The following is a 21,719-nucleotide window of genomic DNA, read 5'->3' as shown; positions in this document are numbered from 1 at the left end:
GAACTGGGCCTAAGTCCTATCCACAATCTCATTGCTTTTGGGGAAAGGTTTGTTACCTTTTGGATACCATCAGAAAGAATCCATTGCCTGGATGAAAAGGTTTTATTCAGTAACAGAGTCATATTCATTGTTGAAGCAGTTAGTCTTGTTCTTGGATAACACCACTACTGGCCTCGAATCTATGACTTACTAATTAGGAGAAACCCAGTACACTGTCCTCAATGACTGCATCACTCTGGACATGGAGTTGAACTGACTACTGCACTTTTGTCCCACTAATCTAACTCATGCCTTTGTAGTAATCAGGAAGATTCCAGAGACAAATGAAGAAATTCCTTGCGTTGCTATGACCATGCTGTCACTGCTGAGAAAAGTTGACAGGTTCTAGGACTTCTGGTGGACCCATGAAAGCCTGTGAAATTGGGCATATAGATTGATTCAGCCTCTAATCTCTGCCTTTCTGTTTATTTTTATAGGTATCTCTCTTACTAAATGTCTCCAGGTTACAAAGTAGAGCAATTGTCACCAAGTCTCAATAGATGATTCAGTTGGTCCCTAATTAACAGAAGGTGACCAAATGAAAAATGGACTTATGTTATTGAGAGAGAAAAAGAATGTGTCTTCTCTCCTTGAATAAGAGGAGGGACTGACAAAGACTCTTTCTTTTTTTTAAAAGATTTTATTTATTTATTTATTTGACAGATAGAGATCACAAGTAGGCAGAGAGGCAGGCAGAGTTAGAGGAGGGAAGCAGGCTCCCCATGGAGCAGAGAGCCCGATGTGGAGCTCGATCCCAGGACCCTGGGATCATGACCTGAGCTGAAGGCTGAGGCTTTAACCCACTGAGCCACCCAGGTGCCCCGAAGACTCTCATTCTGACCAAACTTTAGACAGGCTCCTCTGAGACTTCTTTTCCTCCAGGCCTCATCCTTTGGACCATGTCTTCAGCTTGCCTGTCCAGTGGTACTAAGAATCCCCTTATCCTTGATATGTGATCACCCTGGCCTGCTTTCACCAAGAATCTCTGTACCCTTCAAATCTCCTCTTAGTAATTTTCCATCCACAGACTTCCTTGCCTCACTCTTTGGCTATCAATTCCTACTTGTCCTTATATTCTGAACAGAGCTCAGCTCTCTACTGGTCTCTTTTCCCCTCTGCAATAGTTTAGCAATAAAATGTTTGTTTGTTTGTTCACCACTTTAACTGGTATCTGGCTTTGGTCCTCTTTGATACATGGTATCAATACATGGTATGTGGTCATGTTAAGGTCATAAGGAATATTATAAACTTTATAAGTTGAGGTCATGCATCGCTTCATTTAACAAATATTAATGAATGTCTACCATGACACAGTCACTATGTTACGTGGTAAGGATAAAATGGTGAACAAAAGCAGACAAGGGGTCAGCCCTCATGAAATTGATAGTCTAGTGAGGAAGAGAAAGTTCAATGTAATGATCACACAAATAACATAAAATTATTGCTATAATAAATATTTTGAGGAAAAAGTACATGGTACTATATGAGCTAGTGAAGACTAACAAAGTGACATTTAAGCTGAAATCCGACTATTCAAGAGTATTGAATGTGTGTATGGGGGTGAAGGATATTCTGGAAAGAAGGAAGAGCATGTGCCAAGTCTTTTATTGAAAAGGAAAGTGGCAACGGAGCTGAACTGAAAGAATGCCATTGTGGACAGGTCACAGAAAACAGAGGTAATGAGGGAGCCAGGTATTAGATGAGACTGAAGATATTTATGGACAATGGAACACTGAAGACTTTCTAAACCATCCTAGGATTTGCAACTTGATGCTTCACAACTGGACACCATCGTATGTATGTATTTAGCACAGTGTTTGTACGAGGGTAAATGTTCAATGAATGACAACCTTAAAAATATTTGAATCATCTTAATATGTCAATGTATGGTATTTGTCTTTTGTGCAGCATACATTGAGTTACACACAAGACAAATACCATTTATCATTGATTTTTGGCCCTAGGGTGGCCAGTGGAAGAGAACAAAAAAACATAAAAAAACAAAAACAAAACAAAAAAAACACTGGAAATCCCAGTCACATTTATCTGATTTAAATGTCAGAGAGCAAACTACAGTTGCATATTACATAGGAAATGTAAAATCTAGATAATGTACACTTTGTTGGTAGTTCCATGAACTGTTATTTAAAAAGTCAATCAATCAAATTTGAAACGAAAATGTGGTTGCGTCAGAATGATATCCGGCTGTCAAATATGGAAAATTACCACTTGACATGGGATGCCTAAGCAAGACACACCCTCCCATATTTGAATTACTTCCAATTTCAAAAGACAACTTTATACCTCACATTTCACAGGATTGGGTTTTTTTTTTTTTTCAATTTTTTTCATTCCCTCTTTTTTTAAAAATAAAGTTTGTTTGTTTGTTTGTTTGTTTATTTATTTATTTATTTTAGTAATCTCTACCCTCAATGTGGGGCTTGAAATCACAACCTTGAGACCAAGTCCCATGCTTTTCTGACTGAGCCTGCCAGGTACCACATTATTCCTTCCTTCTACTTAAGGTCCTGACTGTGGACAAAAAATGTTCACAAATGCAAAATGTATTTTTCCTTAATTAAAATTGAAACTCATTTGCTATTTAGAAAGGATGAGCGGTGGGAAGCCATCAGCAGGAGGATCTGTCTGCTCCCTCCTGCATCCTATAGCCCTCTCAGTATTGACCTATTCCACGAAAGGAGAAGCATGATGCCTGCTATAAAATCCAGAAGAGCAGTCAGAAGCTCTCTGGGCTTCCAATCACCCAACACTGGAGGAGAACCGATGGCTGGAATATTAGCTGCACAACAACAATAACCACCATGACAAGAATGGATGTAGCAATAATAACCACCCAGCTACTGTTTACTGGGCACTTAGCTGTGGCTGCAGCATTTCACATTATTGGAAGCAACAGGCATGAGACTGACACTCCATCTCTTCAAAGATCAGGAAGCTGGGGTTTCCAGAGGTGAAACAAGCTGCCCAGTGGTACAAAGCTAGAAAACTGCAGATCCAGAATGCAAATCTAGAGATCCATAATTTTTTTTAAAGACTTTATGTATTTATTTCACAGAGAGGGAACGCAAGCAAGGGGAGTGGGAAGAGGGAGAAGCAAGCCTCCCAATGAGCAGGAAGCTTGATGCGGGGCTCAATCCCAGGACCCTGGGATCATGATCTGAGCCGAAGGCAGACGCTTAACAGACTGAGCCACCCAGGTGCCCCAAGATCCATAATTTTTAACCCCAACACCACATAGGGTGAAAGTGAAGTTATTGTCACATGGTCATTAGTCAATGGCACTGTCCTTAGAGGTACCTCAGGTGATCAGCACAGCAGAGATTAAATCATACTTCCTTTTCTCACCTCTTCTCATTCCTTTTTTTTTTCTTTTCGCTCTCTTTTTATTTTTTTCTCCCCCAGATAAACTGGCTGAACCAGAAGTTTGAGTATAATCTGAGAATGCTGAACAACCCACAGAGGGAAAAGATTCTATAAATTGCCTCACCGCTGCCATGCCCCCAATAAACTAAGCTAAGGAGCCACAACCCATATGAAACAGCCCAAAACAAAACAAAACAAAACAAAAATCTCATTTTTTTGGACATTTCCTCAAGTCAGGTTCTCAAGTGGAATGGATATTTCACATCAATAATGCAGACAATTAACTTTCCAAATTTTCACCTACCTTTGATATATATTTAATAAGTATCACCAGCTTATCTCTTGAAGAAGGCGAAGAAAGCAGTGGTTAAGATTAAGCTAAGGTCTACGTTTGAAGGAACTGGCCTTTAATGTTTAAAACATGAGGGTGAGAATTTTAAACGAATAATCTGTTTCATGTTTAGAATTATCTGGTAATCTATTCGTCACATGATATCCAAATATCCAATCAGATATGCCACTTTAAAATAAAATGAAAAGCATATGTAATTAGGATCTTAAAGGAGATGCTGAATATCTACAAATTTCTGTGAGCTCTGCGTTTCTAACATTGAAGCCTGATTTTCAAAGTCAATGTTGTTTTAAGAAAGAATCAGATTAGGCTAATAAAGACCAAGGCACAGAGGCATATTACTTTGAGAAAACAGAAAGTAAGGTACAAAAGATCCTTTGTTTGAAATGAAAACAGACGTCTTTGCAAGTCATTTCAACAAATATTCACCTTCATAAGCAATGAAGGATAAAGACTCCGATGGCAGTGTAAAGCACAGCTCGATGTATCGAATGCATACCACCAGATGGCATCTCAAATCAGAGAGCACAGGCGGAGATCAAGTCAACAGCTGCGTCTCTGAAGCGGAATCAAATTCATGAATTCCACATCAATTTCCTAATAGCAAAACATCGGACTTTAATCACAAAATCCAAAGGACACAACAATAATACTGTTGTGAATATAACAAAGAATATGAATCCGGAAAGAAAGGCACTGTAAATCAAGCAGTGATCTTGACATCGATTATTATTAAAACAAACAAACAAAAAAACCAAAAACTACAAATGGAGTCTTAACAGAAAAGAAAGTCTGGTTAATAATGTTATCTTTCCTGAAATTTTACCTACAGTTGTCCTTCCCATGAATCCTCATTTTACTCTTTGACCGGGCTTTGTTCGTCGTAAATAAGAAACAAGACAATTCAGAAGACAGCATTAGAAGAAAAAAAAATTAAGAAAAGCTTAAAGAAAGAGAAAAAGAGGTCAAGTTTTTTTTTGCCTACATATAAGACTCTCATGAAGTTGAAGTTCAAAAGCCTTGGTGTCCAAACTCTAAATATCTTAAGGAACAAAATGAAACACTGCCTCTGTGTCTAAAACTGGCTAATACACGGACCACAAGATCAACTGTGAACAGAAATTAATTACAGGGAAGCATATTATACACCAAACTGAAGTCAAACAGTGACCAAATGATAGCAGGAATTTAAATTTTGTTCAGAATATTAAAATAGGATGTTGTTTCATAAAAATCTCTGAAAAAGATTTGATTACACCCTAGATGTGGTGTTGGTTTGTTGGTTTTATCTCTTTTCATATAATCCATAAAATCCTATTTCTACAAACCACATTTTATGTTTATATGATAAACGCAACTTAAAGGAGACTTGTTATCAGTTTGTAATTTGCTCTTATATTTATATATATATAATTTGTATATATATAATACATATATATATCAGTGTTTAATATTAAAAAATGAACATTGAACTTTTGATAGCTCTTGGGATTTTTTTGTGGGTTTTTTCCGTATTATTTTTTTGTGTTTTTTTTTACCTCTCCAACAGATGGACTCATGTCTCAAAGCTTTCCATGGACTTTCACGTTACTTCAAGAGACAGTGCTCACGCAGTGATGCTGGTGGAGAGCTGGACCCGCAGACAAAAACCAAGCCAGGACAGAACTGCCTACCCGGCCTTCTCTCAGGGAATGTATCTTAACACTTTCATACATATGAAAGCACTTAATATTTTAAATAATACATTTTATATGCCAAGATAGCGCTAAATAGCGCTAAAGCTAAAGTTAAATAGCGCTAAAGCTAAAGTTAAAGCTGCCTCAAAACTTAATATTATTTTCCCCTTACTGATCCACTAATTAAACCACAGATTCTTCTATAAGAAGCTACTTCTGACAAGGTCATCTGTTTTATTTCTCCAGTATCTTGTATGTCCAAAATATTCCACTTAGGACACAAATAGACAAATAGCTATGGAACAGAAAAGAGCAGAATAAAAAGATAACAGTCTTTTAAATAATTACACTGCCACACACGGAAACAGATATATCCACACACATACACAGATACGTACTCTGTTTTGGAGGTGCCTGTATGCTTCTATTATTTTCATAATTCACTATGTGCAAATCAGCAGTGCATTTACATTAAATGTACTTTGAAATAGAGGAACATCCCAAAAAACCATAACGCAAAATCTATATCCTCAGATGTTAACGTTTAATAGGATAACAGCATGAAACAATGAAAAAAATCTGTACAATATTGTTAAATCCCATGCTATATGACTACTCCCAGAATTAATAATTCCAGGGACCTGTATCGTCCAAATAAAATGGGAATAGATGCAGTTGAACTGTCTGGGCTTTAATACCAGTTCTGGCACCTTCTAGAGGGGTAAACTTAGATATGATACCCCACTGAGCTTCAGTTTCTTCATTTGTAAAATGGAGCCGATAAGAGTGCTTCCTTCATAGGGAAACACGAGTGAAAACACGAGTTCAAAAGAACAGTGTTTATAACAATAATGTAAAACAAGAAATTAAACATCAGTCTTACAACAAAATAACTCATTAATTCAGTCACCAAAAGCAATAAGAAAACAATTACCATCTACCATCACCATAGTTTCATATACCAAAAAAAGCATTCTTACTAAGTTGAAAAAGATAACTGCACTCTGGACCAACAAAAAATCTGTCATAAACCAGAACCAGTCTGTGACCAGCATTCGGGAATGTCCATTGAAACCTATAAATATTACCGGCCCACAAGAAAATAAAATCAATGGTGTTTGAAATTATTAGGGACACTTGAGTGAGAAAATGTAACATGAGATGAGACTGGAAACATGGATATAATCCACCTAGACAGAAGGAAGAGCATCTACATTTTTTCCTGCAGATACCCAGGAAAAATGTTCTTTCCTCATCTGGAAGAATTCTGGTATTCTCTGAAACACTACTTCTCTTTGAAACACTACTTCTCTTCAAGCCCTAATAATACTGATTACAGTAAATTAATATATTTCAACTTTCTCCAAAGCAATCAGAATATTATTACTCCAAGGGATAACTTTCAGGTTTTAAGGATAATAATTATAGGGATTTTTATCTTCCTATCAAAACAACTACAGAGGGGTGCCTGAGAGGCTCAGAAGCCTCTGCCTTCGGCTCAGGTCATAATACCAGGGTCTTGGGATCAAGCCCCGCATCGGGCTCTCTGCTCAGTGGGGAGCCTGCCTCCTCCTCTCTCTCTGCCTGCCTCTCTGTCTACTTGTGATCTCTGTCTGTCAAATAAATAAATAAATAAAATCTTTAAAAACAAACAAACAAACAAAAAACCAACTACAGATAGGATGTCTGGGTGGCTCAGTTGTTAAGCATCTGCCTTTGGCTCTGGTCATGATCCCAGGGTCCTGGGATTGAGCCCCAGATCAGGCTCTCTGCTCAGTGGGGAGCCTGCCTCCTCCTCTCTCTCTGCCTGCCTCTCTGTCTACTTGTGATCTCTGTCTGTCAAATAAATAAATAAATAAAATCTTTAAAAACAAACAAACAAACAAAAAACCAACTACAGATAAGATGTCTGGGTGGCTCAGTTGTTAAGCATCTGCCTTTGGCTCTGGTCATGATCCCAGGGTCCTGGGATTGAGCCCCAGATTAGGCTCTCTGCCCAGTGGGGAGCCTGCTTCTCCCTCTCCCTCTGCCTGCTGCTCCCGATACTTGTGCTCTCTCTCTCTCTCTGACAAATAAATAAAATGTTTTTTAAAAAGGAAGGAAAAAAGAAAACAGCTCCAGGCATCACCTTACCAGTCAGGGGTGCTTAAACACTATTTGTGAAAAGTATCGATTTATGGCAAACTGAAAAGGACAAGGTATGCTGCATCTTAAAGCAAAATATCTGTTCGTGGTAATTGTGATGTAAGTGTAATGACTGTCAAATGTTTCCTTTGGATGGTGTTACATGTTTACTGAGGTCAACAGATTATTACTGACTTGTTTGTTATACACGCCTGCTGGAGGACTATGGCTCAGCTATTCTTAATATAATACTCCATTCATTACCAAACAATTCACATAAAGATGCTTTTGATCTCAGTTTTCCCTTTTTCTCCCCTTTTTTAACTGTCCCTGCCATAGTTTTCTGTACAGTCCACTCTCAGAGAGCTTGTGAGAGCTCTTTTCACTGAGAAAAACTGTGCAGATGAACTCTGTACGCCAAATACACTAAGCACTATTGTTTTGTCTCCCCCTCTTGCATTACAGCAACACGTTTTTATTTAAAATATAACCAATCATGATCAACAACCAAAATAATTTATTTCTTTCTATTTCTTGAGAACCTTTAATAGCATTCTTAGCATTTTTTTCAGTAATAAGCAAGAACAAATTTTGTGAAAGGAACGGAAAATGCCTGATTTTTAAAAGTCTTATACAGAGGCAGAATACTGCGTGTCATACGGTGTGATAACGAAGCAGGAGGTACCTGAACAGACGCCTTCTCAAAACAAGGTTTTTGGCTTACTGGCCCGAGACCTCAGACCAGTCACTTAAACCAGTGGTTCCCACAGTGCGGTCCCAGATCAAGGGTATCATCTGCACCGGAGAAGCTCTTAGAAATTCAGATTCTCAGGCCCACCTCCAGACCTACTAAATCAGCAACTCTGGAGGTACAGCTCGGCAACTTGTGATTTGACTAAAGTCCTTCAGGTGATTCTGATCCGTGTTGTTTTGAGAAACATGGACTCAGACAGCTGAAACTCCCTTTTCTCTTGCTTAAGATGGTTTTCCTATAACCAGCCTTGCCAAACCAGAGAGGTAAACGTGTCATGGGAAAGGACTCTGGCTCACATGCAGTGACCTTTTATCAACATTATCTTTTTTCTTTTTTTAATCAAGGGTCAAAACTAAGGAGAATAAGGACTTCAAAATGATGCACTCCGGCCACAGGCCTGGGCTGAAATGTGCTGACTGCCAGCAGTGGGCCGGGTACCAAAACAGGCCTCTGGCTGAAGGGAAGGCCCTCGAGATTTGGCCACTGGAATCTAAGTGGGCAAAATGCCCCAGAAGTAATATTTTATCCCCATATAAACTAAGGCCGCGTTAGGCTTTGATAGTGACAAATGACAGTAGAAGGAGAGTAAACACTGATCTTTTAGGTCTCAAAAGACACTGGATTCTTATCCCCACTTAACACTCCCCAGAGTAAAGGCATGGGGAATTCTCCTAATTGACGTCAGCTGCTGTAAGGGAAGGAATGCCATGACCTTAAAGTTGGCCACTGGTCCACTCTCACATCCAGGAACAAAGCCAGAGGGTTCTCCTGGCAACTGCCTGACATGCTAAATGGCAGACACAGCCACTGAGGGAATCCTTTGCTGCCCCAGGGACAAATCCCCCCCTGCAGGAAACAGACGAACTAGAGAGATTAGCAGTTTGCCCAGCTTATGCTGGCCTATCCCCTCGGCCCAAAGAGCAGCAAATGAGTTCTAAATCACTGGATTCAAAACCTAAGCTTCTGGTCTGCTTTGCTTTACAAATGCGAGCAATGTTCTCTGCTCAGTCGAAGGGAAAACAGGAAAGTATGAAAACTTCAAGAAGAAATGTAGGAAATTGTATCCTTGCATAAACCACCTGACTTATTCAAGTAGTCTTTGCGGACACTGACTTTCAAGTACAAACTATCAGATGTTTTAAGATTAGTATTAATTATCATTTTTTAAAAGACCTGTAATCAAAATCATATCCAAATCCCCTACCCTGCCAAAGGCATCGTCTTGGCTTCTCTGGGAGAATATGATAGTTCCTAACCAAAGCCTCTCCCCAGAGTTCCTTCCCACTCCATTCCACTCACCTCCTCCAGGATGTGATTCTAGTCACAAACATGATTATGTAAGTCCCTGCTCAAAGACCCCTAGACTCTCCAGTGCCTAGAGAACAGTATCGGAACGTCTCAGCACTGCCTGCCAGGGGCTCATTCCCAACCCAGACCTTCCAACCTCAGTCTCCCCCCACCCTCACCCCTTCTGAGGCCCTGGCTTCCCACAGCAAACCTCCAAAACCAAGTCTTACCACTTTACAAAAAAAAAAAAAAAAACCCAAAAAGCAAAAAAACAAAAAAAAACACAAAACACCGTTACCTTTGATATGCCTTGTCTCTGCTCAAAATACCCTTCACAGAGTAAAATTTTACTTCTCAGATGTGATTTAGTTCAAATACCATGAAATCTGTCGAAACTTAGACTGCCTTGCATTCCTTTTTCTGAGTTCCCACACTAAGTTCGTGGGCATCTTCATTATACTTCTTAACAAATTATATAGTAATTATCTGTTTTTGTGTCTGACTCCCTGACCAGACCTTGAGTATTCTGGTCAAGGACTAGACCTCCTGTACTTATCCTTCACAGTTCCTGACCTTCTAAAGGAGTTCTCAATCCCTAATCAAGATAGTTAGGATCTAAAAAAAAAAAAAGATAGGATCTTGGCTATTTAACAGTTTCTTTTAGCAAAGACAGAACATAACAATCAGTGGGAAGTGTCAGGCAGGGAAACCTTAGCCATTTGGAAGATAGGAAAACTTTTTGGATTTAAATTAGCTATATCCAGTTTGGTACTTCTTAATTTGCTTGAATAAATCTAGATCATATATTGTATAATCCACAGTTGGATATTTCTGGCCAAAAATATCAGTTTTCCTTATCCTGTTCTGAGCCCCTGAGAGCAGAGACCACATCTGATTCATCTCTGTATAATCCACACCACCCGTACAAGATAAATGTTCAATAAATATTCATTAAATTGAATTCCCAAAATGAACTATATCTTGGTCCAGGCCACTTCAAGAGAACACTGGAGATGGGGTACCTTTAACAACAAACATTTCTCATAGTTCTGGAAGCTGGAAAGTCCAAAATCAAGGTGCTGGCGTATATTTAGTGCTTGATGGGGACCCTATTCTGTTTTATAGGGACATCTTACTGTATCCTCAGGTGGAGGAGAGAAAGAGAGCGAGCTCTTATCTCTTCCTCTTCTCAGACCTGCAATAATCCCATCATGGGGGATCCAACCCCACCCCATGACCTCATTTAACCCTAATTACTTCCCTAAGGCCCACCTCCAAATGTCATCATATTGGGGATTAGTACATCAGCATCTGAATATTGAAGTGCGGGGGCATGAACATTCAGTCCATAGTAAGTGGCCACACTGACCTCTGGCTACCTATCCCATTTGTACCTTACAAGTAAACAAAGATAAACTCAACTGAATTTTCCTAAAAGAATCAGAGAAGGAAATTTTAGGAATTTTCCTAAAAGAATCAGAGAAGGAAAATGCCTCCAACACAGAAACACATTCTTCAAATTAAATCTCTGAAACAGCTACCATTCTAATGAGGCAAGTTAGTTTAGAGAAAAAAGCAAAACATGCCTCATACCTTCCTTGGCTTGATTGCGACCCTGGCTAATGGTCACCTCCACTCCCGTGACGAGGTTACTGGTTGATCTGAGTCTAACCCCCTGGAGGGCAAGGTCCACAGTGCTCTATCTCCTCCAGAGAGACACATCGAAAAGGCCAGGTAGGGACTAGGCAGCTTCCCGGTTCTTCTTCCCCCAAATAAAATGTACAGAAACATTTTATTTTAAGGGTAAAGGAAACATTTTAAGGATAAAGGAAATCTGAAATAACTATAAGCCTTTCACTACCTTATAAACACTTCAAGTCAGGGAAGGTGATTTGGGCAACTTGGTTCATTTAAACATGAAAGACCTGCTCAAGAAATGAAATGTCCAGATTTCAAATAACTAGAGTACTAATTTCTAGGTTTTTCTCAAAATGGGGCAAACCATGGCACAGATATTAGCAAGACTTTTTTTTAAACATTTGTGAGCGAAACAGTTTTATGAATAAAAACTCGGAGTGGAGAGGACTAGAGGGAAAGTGGGGGAGGACTTTTGTGTAGAACTACAAAACACTTGTCATTTGTTTCGTTTTGAGAGTTTACAGATCTGTTCCACGTAAAGGTGAATTCCACACAAGAAGTTACCAGTTTCTACCAGGGCTCACTCACCTCACCATTTTTAGGAATTTCACATTTGCAGGTGAGAGATTATTTCTAATACCACTTGAATATCACCAAGTTGTCAGGCTTCAGGCTTTTCCAACACATTAAAAGTCCTTGCTTCTTTCCTCTTAACCTTTATCACAGGTTCTCATTTGGATATTATACCTTTCATTCTCATTGCATATATATCATTTGTATATTATAAAAAATAATATCTCTATATTATTTTCCTTCTCCCCTTCCTCTTCTACTTCCTTCTTCTACCTCTTCTTCCTTCTCCTCTGAACTGAGTTTTCCATCTTTTCTAAGTGTGGAGTTCTGAACCACATAAAGAATACTCTATCCTGAAGATTTTTAAGTGTCAACTATGACTTGTACTGCATAGCCTAGTATCAGTAAAAAAAGGACAACCTTACTGATTCAGTCATCTAAGCAACAAATATTCTCAATTTAAAAATACATGGGGAGCCTCAGTGGCTCAGTCAGTTAACCATCTGACTCTTGATTTTGGCCTCAAGTAATGATCTCATGGTTATGAGATGGAGCCCATCCTGTCAGGCTCCACACTCAGTGGGGAGTCTGCTTGGGATTCTCTCTCCCTCTCCCTTACTCTCTGCCCAACTCTCTCTCTCTCTCTCAAAACAAACAAACAACAAAACATTTAAAAATGCACATTACACTCCTAGCTCAAATTCTTATGACAAGTATTTTAAAATAAAAGGATTGTAATATTGTCTGATCAACGTATCCTGATTTCATTTTGCATTTTTGCAGGTTTCAGCTTTTGCTCAGAAACTCGTGGGCTGGGATATGAAGCTATAAATCTAGCTTTATGGTGAATTACATGCAAAGGCTTCTTCCTTTTTCCCTTTTACCCAAATGTTAAATTTTTTTTTTCTATTCTCTTTTTTTCTATTCCCATTTTCACTATGATTCCACATCCTTATGTTCCCAGAAAAAAGGAAAAGAGATCACTACAATGGAATCCACAAGAGGTTCCTTGGGATTCTGCTTCTGTTATGACATATAAACATTCCTCTAGAGAAAAAGTTTTTCCTGCTTGGATTATATTTCTCTAGTGCTACATATTCTGTGATGTCTCCGTAGCTGCTTCTGTCACTATCTAAAAAGCTTTGGGTTTTAGCTTCCCCTGGGAATGTTATACATGACTGAGTCCTGATTTCTAAAGTCTCTTCATAGCTATACTCCAAACTCTGCCAAACTGTCTGCTGGTATTTCACTGGAAAGAACCAAGTGTGATCTGTACTGAACATGGGGGCAATTAGTCCATGGACTGCAGAAGGTTTCTGGGATAAAACATCCTAAATCTGACTCTTCCAGAATCTTCTCTATGTGTTCATTCAGCACAGGGCCTAATCAAAAAGAAAAGCTGACTGCATCCCAGAAAATACATTGCCCTAAATATCTATTTTACATGTTTTGTTAAGTGATAATTATCACCTCCATTACCACCTACTGGGCTCATTAGTGAACTTAACATGAATTCTTCATTGCAAGTCACACATTATCATGTGAAATAAAAAATAAACTCAAAATATCAAGCCATTCATTCTTAACAAAAACAAACTTAATGATAAAATATCTTTATCATTAATTTATAAGTGGAATTTATGGCCAATTCTTACAGTAGTTTTTTTTATTTGTTTGTTTTGTCTTTTTGTTTGTTTGTTTTATTTTTTGCTGGTGGCTTCTACCCTTGTATCTGGATACTAAACAAATTTAGAATTTTAGTATCTAAGAAAGTAAAGAATGTTCACATTGGTATTATCTTGTTTTCACGGGGTGTAGGAGTTAGAGATAATAAAGCAAGACTCCATTTGAACACATGGAAAATGGGGTTCACAGTGATACACACAAAGTGAATCCATGGCTTGATTTACTCAACACTGGTCAAAACTGAGTTAACACCATCAGAGCTAATTTCTTCTGCTGCCTGGCCCCAAACACATTCATTACATTTTTTGAATTACAAACAAGAAAAATTGCATTACCAACCAAAAATAAAACATCAAGATTGTCAATTTCTTTGGAATAAGAACCATTAAAGACATTTTGACCAAGAAAGGTCTGGTCTGGTATTCTAGAGCGCTTATTTTTCTTTTAACAATAATACTCAAATATACCTTTGAAGGCCAATCATTACGTAAGTAATAAAGATTTGGAAGAAGCAATCAGTAGTATATGTGAAATATTTTAAAATATCCCCCCTTTATTATGAAAAGGACAAAATCCTGTGTCTAATTTTTTTCCTTTGCTAGAATGATAATAATTAAGGAGAAAACAAATAATTTTTAGCCTCTCCAAAAAAGAAAAAAGAAAAAAAAAAACTTACAAGTTTACAAACTCTACAAGGGTAGATCAAAAGTCTCTAATATTTGACCCACTATACCATACAACATTGTTTTGGACAATATTTAATTTTGATACTTATACAAAAATATCTATCTGCCGGTAAGAAGTAACAGCGCAAAAAAACTCAAAGTGAAGGCATTATCTAGACACAAAATACTATAAGAAGGCATGAAATTTGGCCTCTTCCTAAACTTCAGTGGTTCTCAAACTTGAATGTGTACTGGAATCTTCTGGAGGACTTGATGAAACAGAAATGGCCACAGCCCAGAGAATATGATTCAGTCATTCCGGGCAGGGTCTAAGAATTTACATTTTAATAGTTTCAGAGGGATGAGATGATAATGCTAGTCTGGGGACAACATTTTGAGAACAGCGGCTTTAACTCTGTCACTTTCTTAACCACTGTGGATGTCTTGGTGTACCTTGTCCAATCTTTCCCAACAAATGTTTTGTGTCCTCTGTGCCAGATAGTGTTTCCACCAACAAACAAGATCAGCTCCAAAGTAAAGTATTACATCAGAATATCTTCCTCACCTCTGAACGGTACAACACTTTTTAGAGCATCACCATCTTACAGATACTCAATACATGAAATTAAAAAAATAGTTATATCTGTATCATAGCTTTACTCCTTCATGTAAAAACTTGACAGTTAAAGAGTAAGATGAAAAATGTATTTGAAGACTCACCGGTACCTAGCATTTTTTGATTTGATGCGAAGAACAAAGTGTGGCTACAAGTGGGCAGTCTCCATCCTCAGGACTTACCTGTGACTGGTGCATCAATATCCAGCAAATTTTTTTCCTGTCGGAGAATTGAAGCTCCCTCTGTTATTATTCTCAATGCAACGCTCTCTTCCAGCCTGCCCTCCTTCATGAGATGTGCCTTTAAGATATCCACACGAGGTTTCCCATCGTTATCAAACACTTCTTTTGCTGTAAGCCGGTGACTTGGAGGAAATGGGACAGCTGAAAAAGAAAAAGTCAAATTATTCCATTAGCCAAACCCAATAAAAATTCAATAATAACTGCCAAATATCTCCCTCTGGCACTAACACCTATTGGAGTATTTTAGAAGTTCCCACATTAAAACAAAATCAAGGGTTGTCAAGAATGCAAGACTGCTTTCTTTCTTTGATTCTAGATTTGACTGCTGAAAGAAAATTTACATTGCATCTAGAAGATCCTGATTAAGTTAATAAAAAGAGAGGGAGAGGTTTCTGTTAGGCAATAATCAATTCTACAAAAGACAATAGTTTCTATACATCTAACCATAACTAACACGGGAGGAGATGTGTCTCCACTGGGAAAAGGTCTCCCAGACTAGATTTGGCCCTTCAAAGAAAGTCACACCTCTGAGTAAACTCATTGACTCACTGTTTAAGGAGAGAGCAGAAATCTAAGAGCAAAAAGGCAAAAAATGCACTGAACATTAAACAGGAAATCGGGATTCATGTGCGCATACACACAGGATCATCTCGAACAGTGAAGGACAATACGGTGTCAGGGAGGAGACACAGGTATTTAGGAATATGATATAATAACAAACAAAACTGCTCAGACCCAGAATCAACATTCTTTCTTTCACCCACACCCCATGCCTTAACAGTAAGAAGCTCTCTGATAGCTACCATCACTCATTACATCTGCGAATACATTGACTCACTCATTCAGCTAAGGATATTCACTAAACCTCTACAATGTACCAAGACATCCAAAGGTCTATGGTTAGAGATGGTATCACAAAGGTTAAATTTCTGATAAATGGCCAATAAGCCCCTTCTGTGAGAGTGAGTCATGTCTATTTTACATGAGGAGTCATTACTGGAAAACAAGTCAGATCTCTTAGAAATATCTAGAAGGACCATAAACACAGTTTCATGAACCTTTCAGCTGCCATGTGCATTATGCCACATGCATAAGAACATCTCCATATGATGGTTCCTCTCTTAGAACATTTGATATTCAGGAATAAACCTAGCCCCCTAACTTTCTAAAATCGTCTCTCACAGGAGCAAGATTTACGGTAGAGCAATAGCAAAATATTTGGTGCATTTTAGTAGCATAGATTTGCTATCCAAGAGAAATTACAAGTACTTAAAAGAAAAGAAAAATCAGGATGTAAACCTATACTAATGGATAAAATTTGATTCTCTTAATAATCCAAGCATATCTAGTTAACTATGCACCCAAAATGAGGCTGCACTCATTTTGAGTACACTCAGTGGAGAAGCATGAGGCTTTTGTGGGCAGATGAACCCAGGTGCAAGCCTTGGCTTTGTACACCCACCAGTTTTATGACCTTGGGCAAGGGAAATCACCTCCTTTGGCTTCAGTTGCCTCACCTGTAGATTGGGGATTACATCTCTCGGAGCATTGTTATAATAACTCAAGTACGTAGAAACATCCAGAGCTAACATTTATAGAATGTTTCCTTTATGCCAGGTTTCGTTCGGGTAATAAAGTCAGACACAACAGGAAAGCTGTGAGATGAGTAAGACGTACGCATGTGTGTTTACATATCAGTATTCTTAGTCCTCACAGCATTACTGTGGGGGAGAAACCTAGGCTTAAAAATATTAAGCACTTTGCCCAAGACAATCGCCTAGCAATTTCTATGTCGACCCACGAGTATAAACTCCAGCAGTTCGATGCTAGAATAGCTGTCAACAAGGACACTACACTGCTTCTCAAAAGGGACTTAGGACAGTGCTTAGTAATCGTAGAGTCAGGAGGGAATCGCTTTTTAGAATTGCAATTCTAACAAATACTGGGAGGCGTTTCTCATGAAGACCACATTTGTTTTCAAAATTATTTGGGGCAGCTCAGGGTAGCACAGATCTAGAATACAAAACCATGATGCAGATTAAAACACAAAATGCATAATGCCGAAGCACAGTGTACAATAAGAGCTAAGGCAAGAAAAATTAAACAAGGAGGAGAAAAAAATGAGGAATTTAGGGGCACCTGGGTGGCTCAGTGGGTTAAGCTTCGGCCTTCGGCTCGGGTCATCATCTCAGGGTCCTGGGATAGAGCCCCACATCGGGCTCTCAGCTAAGCGGGGAGCCTGCTTCCCTCTTTCTCTCTCTGCCTGCCTCTGCCTACTTGTGATCTCTGTCTGTCAGATAAATAAAATCTTAAAAGAAAAATGAGGAATTTAGGTCATTAGACTTCAGGCATTTGGGGGTAAATTTGCTCGTTTTGTTTCTTTGTCTTCCCTGCTTTTCCTTACCTAACGGATATGCTTATGAAGAAAACATGGCCACATTCCACATTTCCATAGCCACATTTCTGGTTTTTTGGGTTTTTTTTCTGTTTTTGTTTTTGTTTTTTGTTTTTTTTTTTTTTAATGTGGGTCTTTATGTATGATTTGAAATTAGAAAGTATCTTACCTGGTAACTCCTCAAAATCCCCCACACATAGGACAGGGGTTGGAAAGGAAGAAACTTCCAAAGACACTTGGAGTAAGGCAAAGAGCCAATTTTTTTTTCTCTTTTCAGTGATTTCCTAAGGTAAGAGTTGGGCAACTATGAAGGTTGAAGTGACTGTGCACAACTGTACAAGAATCCTAGGAGCACGAAAGGATAGGGGACTGGTTTATTGTCAGGCATATGAAGGCTGTGAGATACCCGTGGACTAGCTGGCCTTATTACACTTAAGAAAGATGAAAGGGTTAAACCTGAAAGAACTGAAGCATTGAAGAAGGTGAGAGGCAAAGGAAGAGCACCCTGAGAGGCATCACCTTCATGAATTAGACTTTGTCCAAGTCCCTAGGCTCTCTCCAATGCCAAGTTCACTGCAGTAACAGATGCTCCCTCTTCGAGGCCAATCTTTTACCTTCCAGTAATTGCTAATCCTGGGTAACTGCTAAGGTGAAGCCACCTGCTCTGACATAGAGGAGCTGGTTCCAAATAAACAGGAGCAGGAAAGAGAGGAAAAAGGCCAACCAGAGGGCTCTGTTTCCAGCGGGATGATAAGGACACTGATGAGATGGGGCCCTTTACCGGTTAAACAGATGGCAAGGCCCCCAGGGAACCAAGATGCACAGCGATGATGCCGAAGTTGGAATGCAGAGATGCTGGAAGCCAGAGAGGAGTTTTCTGGGACAAAAAATACGAGTGGGCTAGTATTTGTGTATCTGTGCACCCGTTGGCTTCATAAAGAAAATACCAGCCTTACGAAGGTCACATTTATTTGCTTTCTCTGTTTACTGGCGTCCTACACACAGATATGTGCCAAATACCGAGCAAAAACTACTTAGACCAGAGACTCCAATGTGCATAGAAAACATGTCTTTCATTAATTGTAAAAATGGCTACATTTGATATAATAAAATTGGATTTTCCCTCCCCTCCATTGTTTTGAGTATTATAAGTTGCTTTCATTGCTACATGAGCAGGCCAAGACTGAAGAAGCTGAGTCTGTGCATCTAATAAAATTTAGAAATAACTGTTGATATTTGCCTGACTCTTCCCAACCAATTTTTTTTATAATTGCCTACTAAGTATGGAAAATGGTGCTCTAATAGTCTTCTCAGAAGTATCCTAAAAGTAGCTAGAAACCCTCTCAGCTTTCTCTGCTTCACAACTACCACTCAATGTCACTTTTTTTTCCTCAAATATGATAGCAAAGTAGATAAAATTTGGGAGATATACATCCTCAACTGACTCCAAACATAAATCACAGCTTTAAAAGCAAACAATATACTGGACCAAGAGCAAGTTCCCATGTCAATGGCTGTGGAAATCTGGCAGCTACTGATTTCCAATGAACAGAACATGATCTTGTATCTTTATTTCCCATTTGTTGATGCTACCAGAGAGTTCGTCTACCTGATCCAGAGAAAGGTTACTAGTCAAGGAACCGAAATCATGTATCCAATATTGGCATCCATAGAACGATTACTAAAGTTGTTGCCAACTATCCATTCATCAGAGAGAAACACATTCCAAGTCAGAAAAGCCGGGACGCCAGCATAATTTTAGCCCTAGGGTCTGGCTGACAAGGGGGATCCCACCTCTTAAGGAGTCAAGGGTCTCCTCCTGTGATTTGGGCTACATCAGTTTTAGATGACCACAATGTGTCCTGGTAACCAGAAGTGATCTGCTCTCACTCTGGGGGAGATCTAGGTATATGAGATTTCTGTTCCTCAAATCTGAACCACATTAGCCACAATTAAAGGGACTCCTAGGGGCGCCTGGGTGGTGCAGTGGTTAAGAACCTGCCTTCGGCTCAGGTCATGATCCCAACATGCTGGGATCAAGCCCCACATCAGCCTCCCTGCTCGACAGGAAGCCTGCTTCTCCCTCTCCGGCTACCTATTCCCTCTCTTACTGTCTCTCTCTCTGTCTCAAATAAAAAAAAATCTTAAAAAAAAAAAAAAAAGGACTCCTACTATTCGATGGGAAACACCCTAGAGTCCCTGTCACGGTGATACCTTCACTGGATAAAGAGCAGCATAACTGCTGCCTGACCTCTTCCAGGCATGGTTGCATAAATGCTGACAAGAAAGAATCACGGTTGAAAAAGACATTTAGCCTAGAGATTTTTTTTCAAGCCTTTGCTTCCCTTCATTTTTTTTATTCAAAAAAAAAAAAAAAAAAGACACCTGAAGTATATCCTGAAGTATATCTTTCAGCCTCTCTTCTTCCCCATGATGACTGTTGGGGCAATTAGAACTCTCTCAGTTCAGACTGACTCCTGACCCCCTCACATTAAATAAGAGGAAACCAAAGTCCAGAGAGAGGATAAGTGAATTGTCAGGGTCACAGGATTAGTCATTGGCAAAACCGCTAAACTTTAGGTCTCCTGGTTTGGATTCCAGCACTTTCCCAAGTCTGCTCTGTCCAATTGAGTAGCAACATCCTGGCTACTGAACGCTTGAAAAGTGGCTGGTATTGATGGGCTTGGCCCAAACTGAGATGGGCTGCAAGCCTACAATGTGCACTGGATTTAGAACACTTGATACCAAAAAAAACAAGAAATGCAAAATACCTCATTAATATTTTTATGGTCACTACATGTTGAAATAAGATTTAGGATACATTGGGCTAAATACGATTTATTAAAATGAATTTCTTCTCTCCTCCTTATTTTTTAATATGGATACTAGAACATTTAAAATTGCATAAATCGTTTGTTCTACATTATTATGGACCATGATGCAGCCTTCTCAACCAGGAACTGAGAATAGGGGGAATGGAAATTATATTCTGTAATCGTTCTTCTTTTTCAAATTTAGCTCCTTCAATACTTCAAATGATCTCAAACTGATTGCACATTGGAATCCCTTTTAAAAATAAATGATGCTGAGGGGCAGCCTCTGGAAATTCTGATCTAATTTATCTAGGCATGGTTTTAAAGAAACCCAGGGTAAACTGATGGGAAGTCCAGACTGATAGTCACGGATCTATACCATAAGCAAAGACATATAAAACCCCAAGCAGTTTGATTCCCACCCCCAAACATGTTCCACAATGTCAGTCAAACACAGCAGATGTGAAGTCTTTGCAAGTCCAGACCTGTGTATTCCTTCCGTCTCTGTCATCAGAATGTGTCCAGAAACAGCTCCTGTCCCATGTTTCACAGTACTGTCTGCACTAAGATACTTATGTTGGCACATGTTAAGAGAACAGTTTAAGTATATCACATGTCAAACACAACTTAAACACATTCTGGGTGACCTCCATAGCCTGGCACTCCTTTTTTCCCTGGTGGACATTTGTATATGTCACAACTACTATTCTTATCAAACCGTATCAACCAACCAATCAATCAATCATCAAGCACCTAGTAAGCACCTACTATGCACTGTATTCAATGCCAGGCAGTAAGAAGCACCACGAAGAAGTGGGAAAGAGAAAACAAATATTGGCAGATCCAGACTCTGAACAGATTACCAGGTGATATGGTAGCATGGTTATATCTATTGGCTTTTGCTTGAGATACCTGGAAAAGCATTAAACCACAAAACTGAGAACAAAATTTGAAGAAAATGAGAGATGATGTAATGAGTAAGCAAGAAAAAAAAGTGTCTTTATCTATTTTAAGGCTATGTCTGGGTTCCTATAAACTCTCAGATACAAACACAGCTTTCTTCCATCTGAAGAATAGAAGAAATATCTCATTTTTTTAGGTGACTCCAGAAGATGAGGTTCTGCCTTTGAGGTAAGGAATGAAAAACACAATATGCTAATTTTAAGACACAAAATGCCAGTTAAAATACACAAAAGTAACTCCTTTGTAAGTAAATAAAATTACCCTGAAATCTGATCCTGCTTCTGAATAAACAGTGAAGACATATGTAAAAGGAAATCCTGATGACTTTTCACTAAATTTTGCTTGGGTCTAATATTGAGCCAGTAGGTTTGACTTCTATCCTTCTGGGTTTAAAAAAATTCTGTCGGTATGGGGATACATGTTAATCCATGCACATCATGTCTATATGCAAAGATATACAAACCATGTTGTCTAGGAGGGGCAGCTTAAAAATTAACCACAGCTAGCTTCTA

The 21,719-nt window shown here is 38.9% G+C and overlaps 1 protein-coding gene across 5 annotated transcripts in view; it reads right to left on the bottom strand.

The window, feature by feature from the left end:
• Window positions 1-21,719, bottom strand: part of PPP3CA (protein phosphatase 3 catalytic subunit alpha) — a 322,846-nt gene that overhangs the window by 150,577 nt on the left and 150,550 nt on the right. For all 5 annotated transcript variants that reach the window (XM_045992725.1, XM_045992700.1, XM_045992690.1 and 2 more), the window contains one exon: window positions 14,977-15,177. In XM_045992725.1, coding sequence (XP_045848681.1) covers window positions 14,977-15,085 — 109 coding nt within the window. In that variant the 5' untranslated portion in view covers window positions 15,086-15,177. The remainder of the gene's footprint in view (window positions 1-14,976; window positions 15,178-21,719) is intronic.

The sequence above is a fragment of the Meles meles genome, chromosome 2 (assembly GCF_922984935.1).
Source record: "Meles meles chromosome 2, mMelMel3.1 paternal haplotype, whole genome shotgun sequence".
Taxonomy (NCBI): Eukaryota; Metazoa; Chordata; class Mammalia; order Carnivora; family Mustelidae; genus Meles; species Meles meles.
The sequence above is the reverse complement of the archived record's forward strand: the minus strand, read 5'-3'. Positions and strand labels throughout refer to the sequence as shown.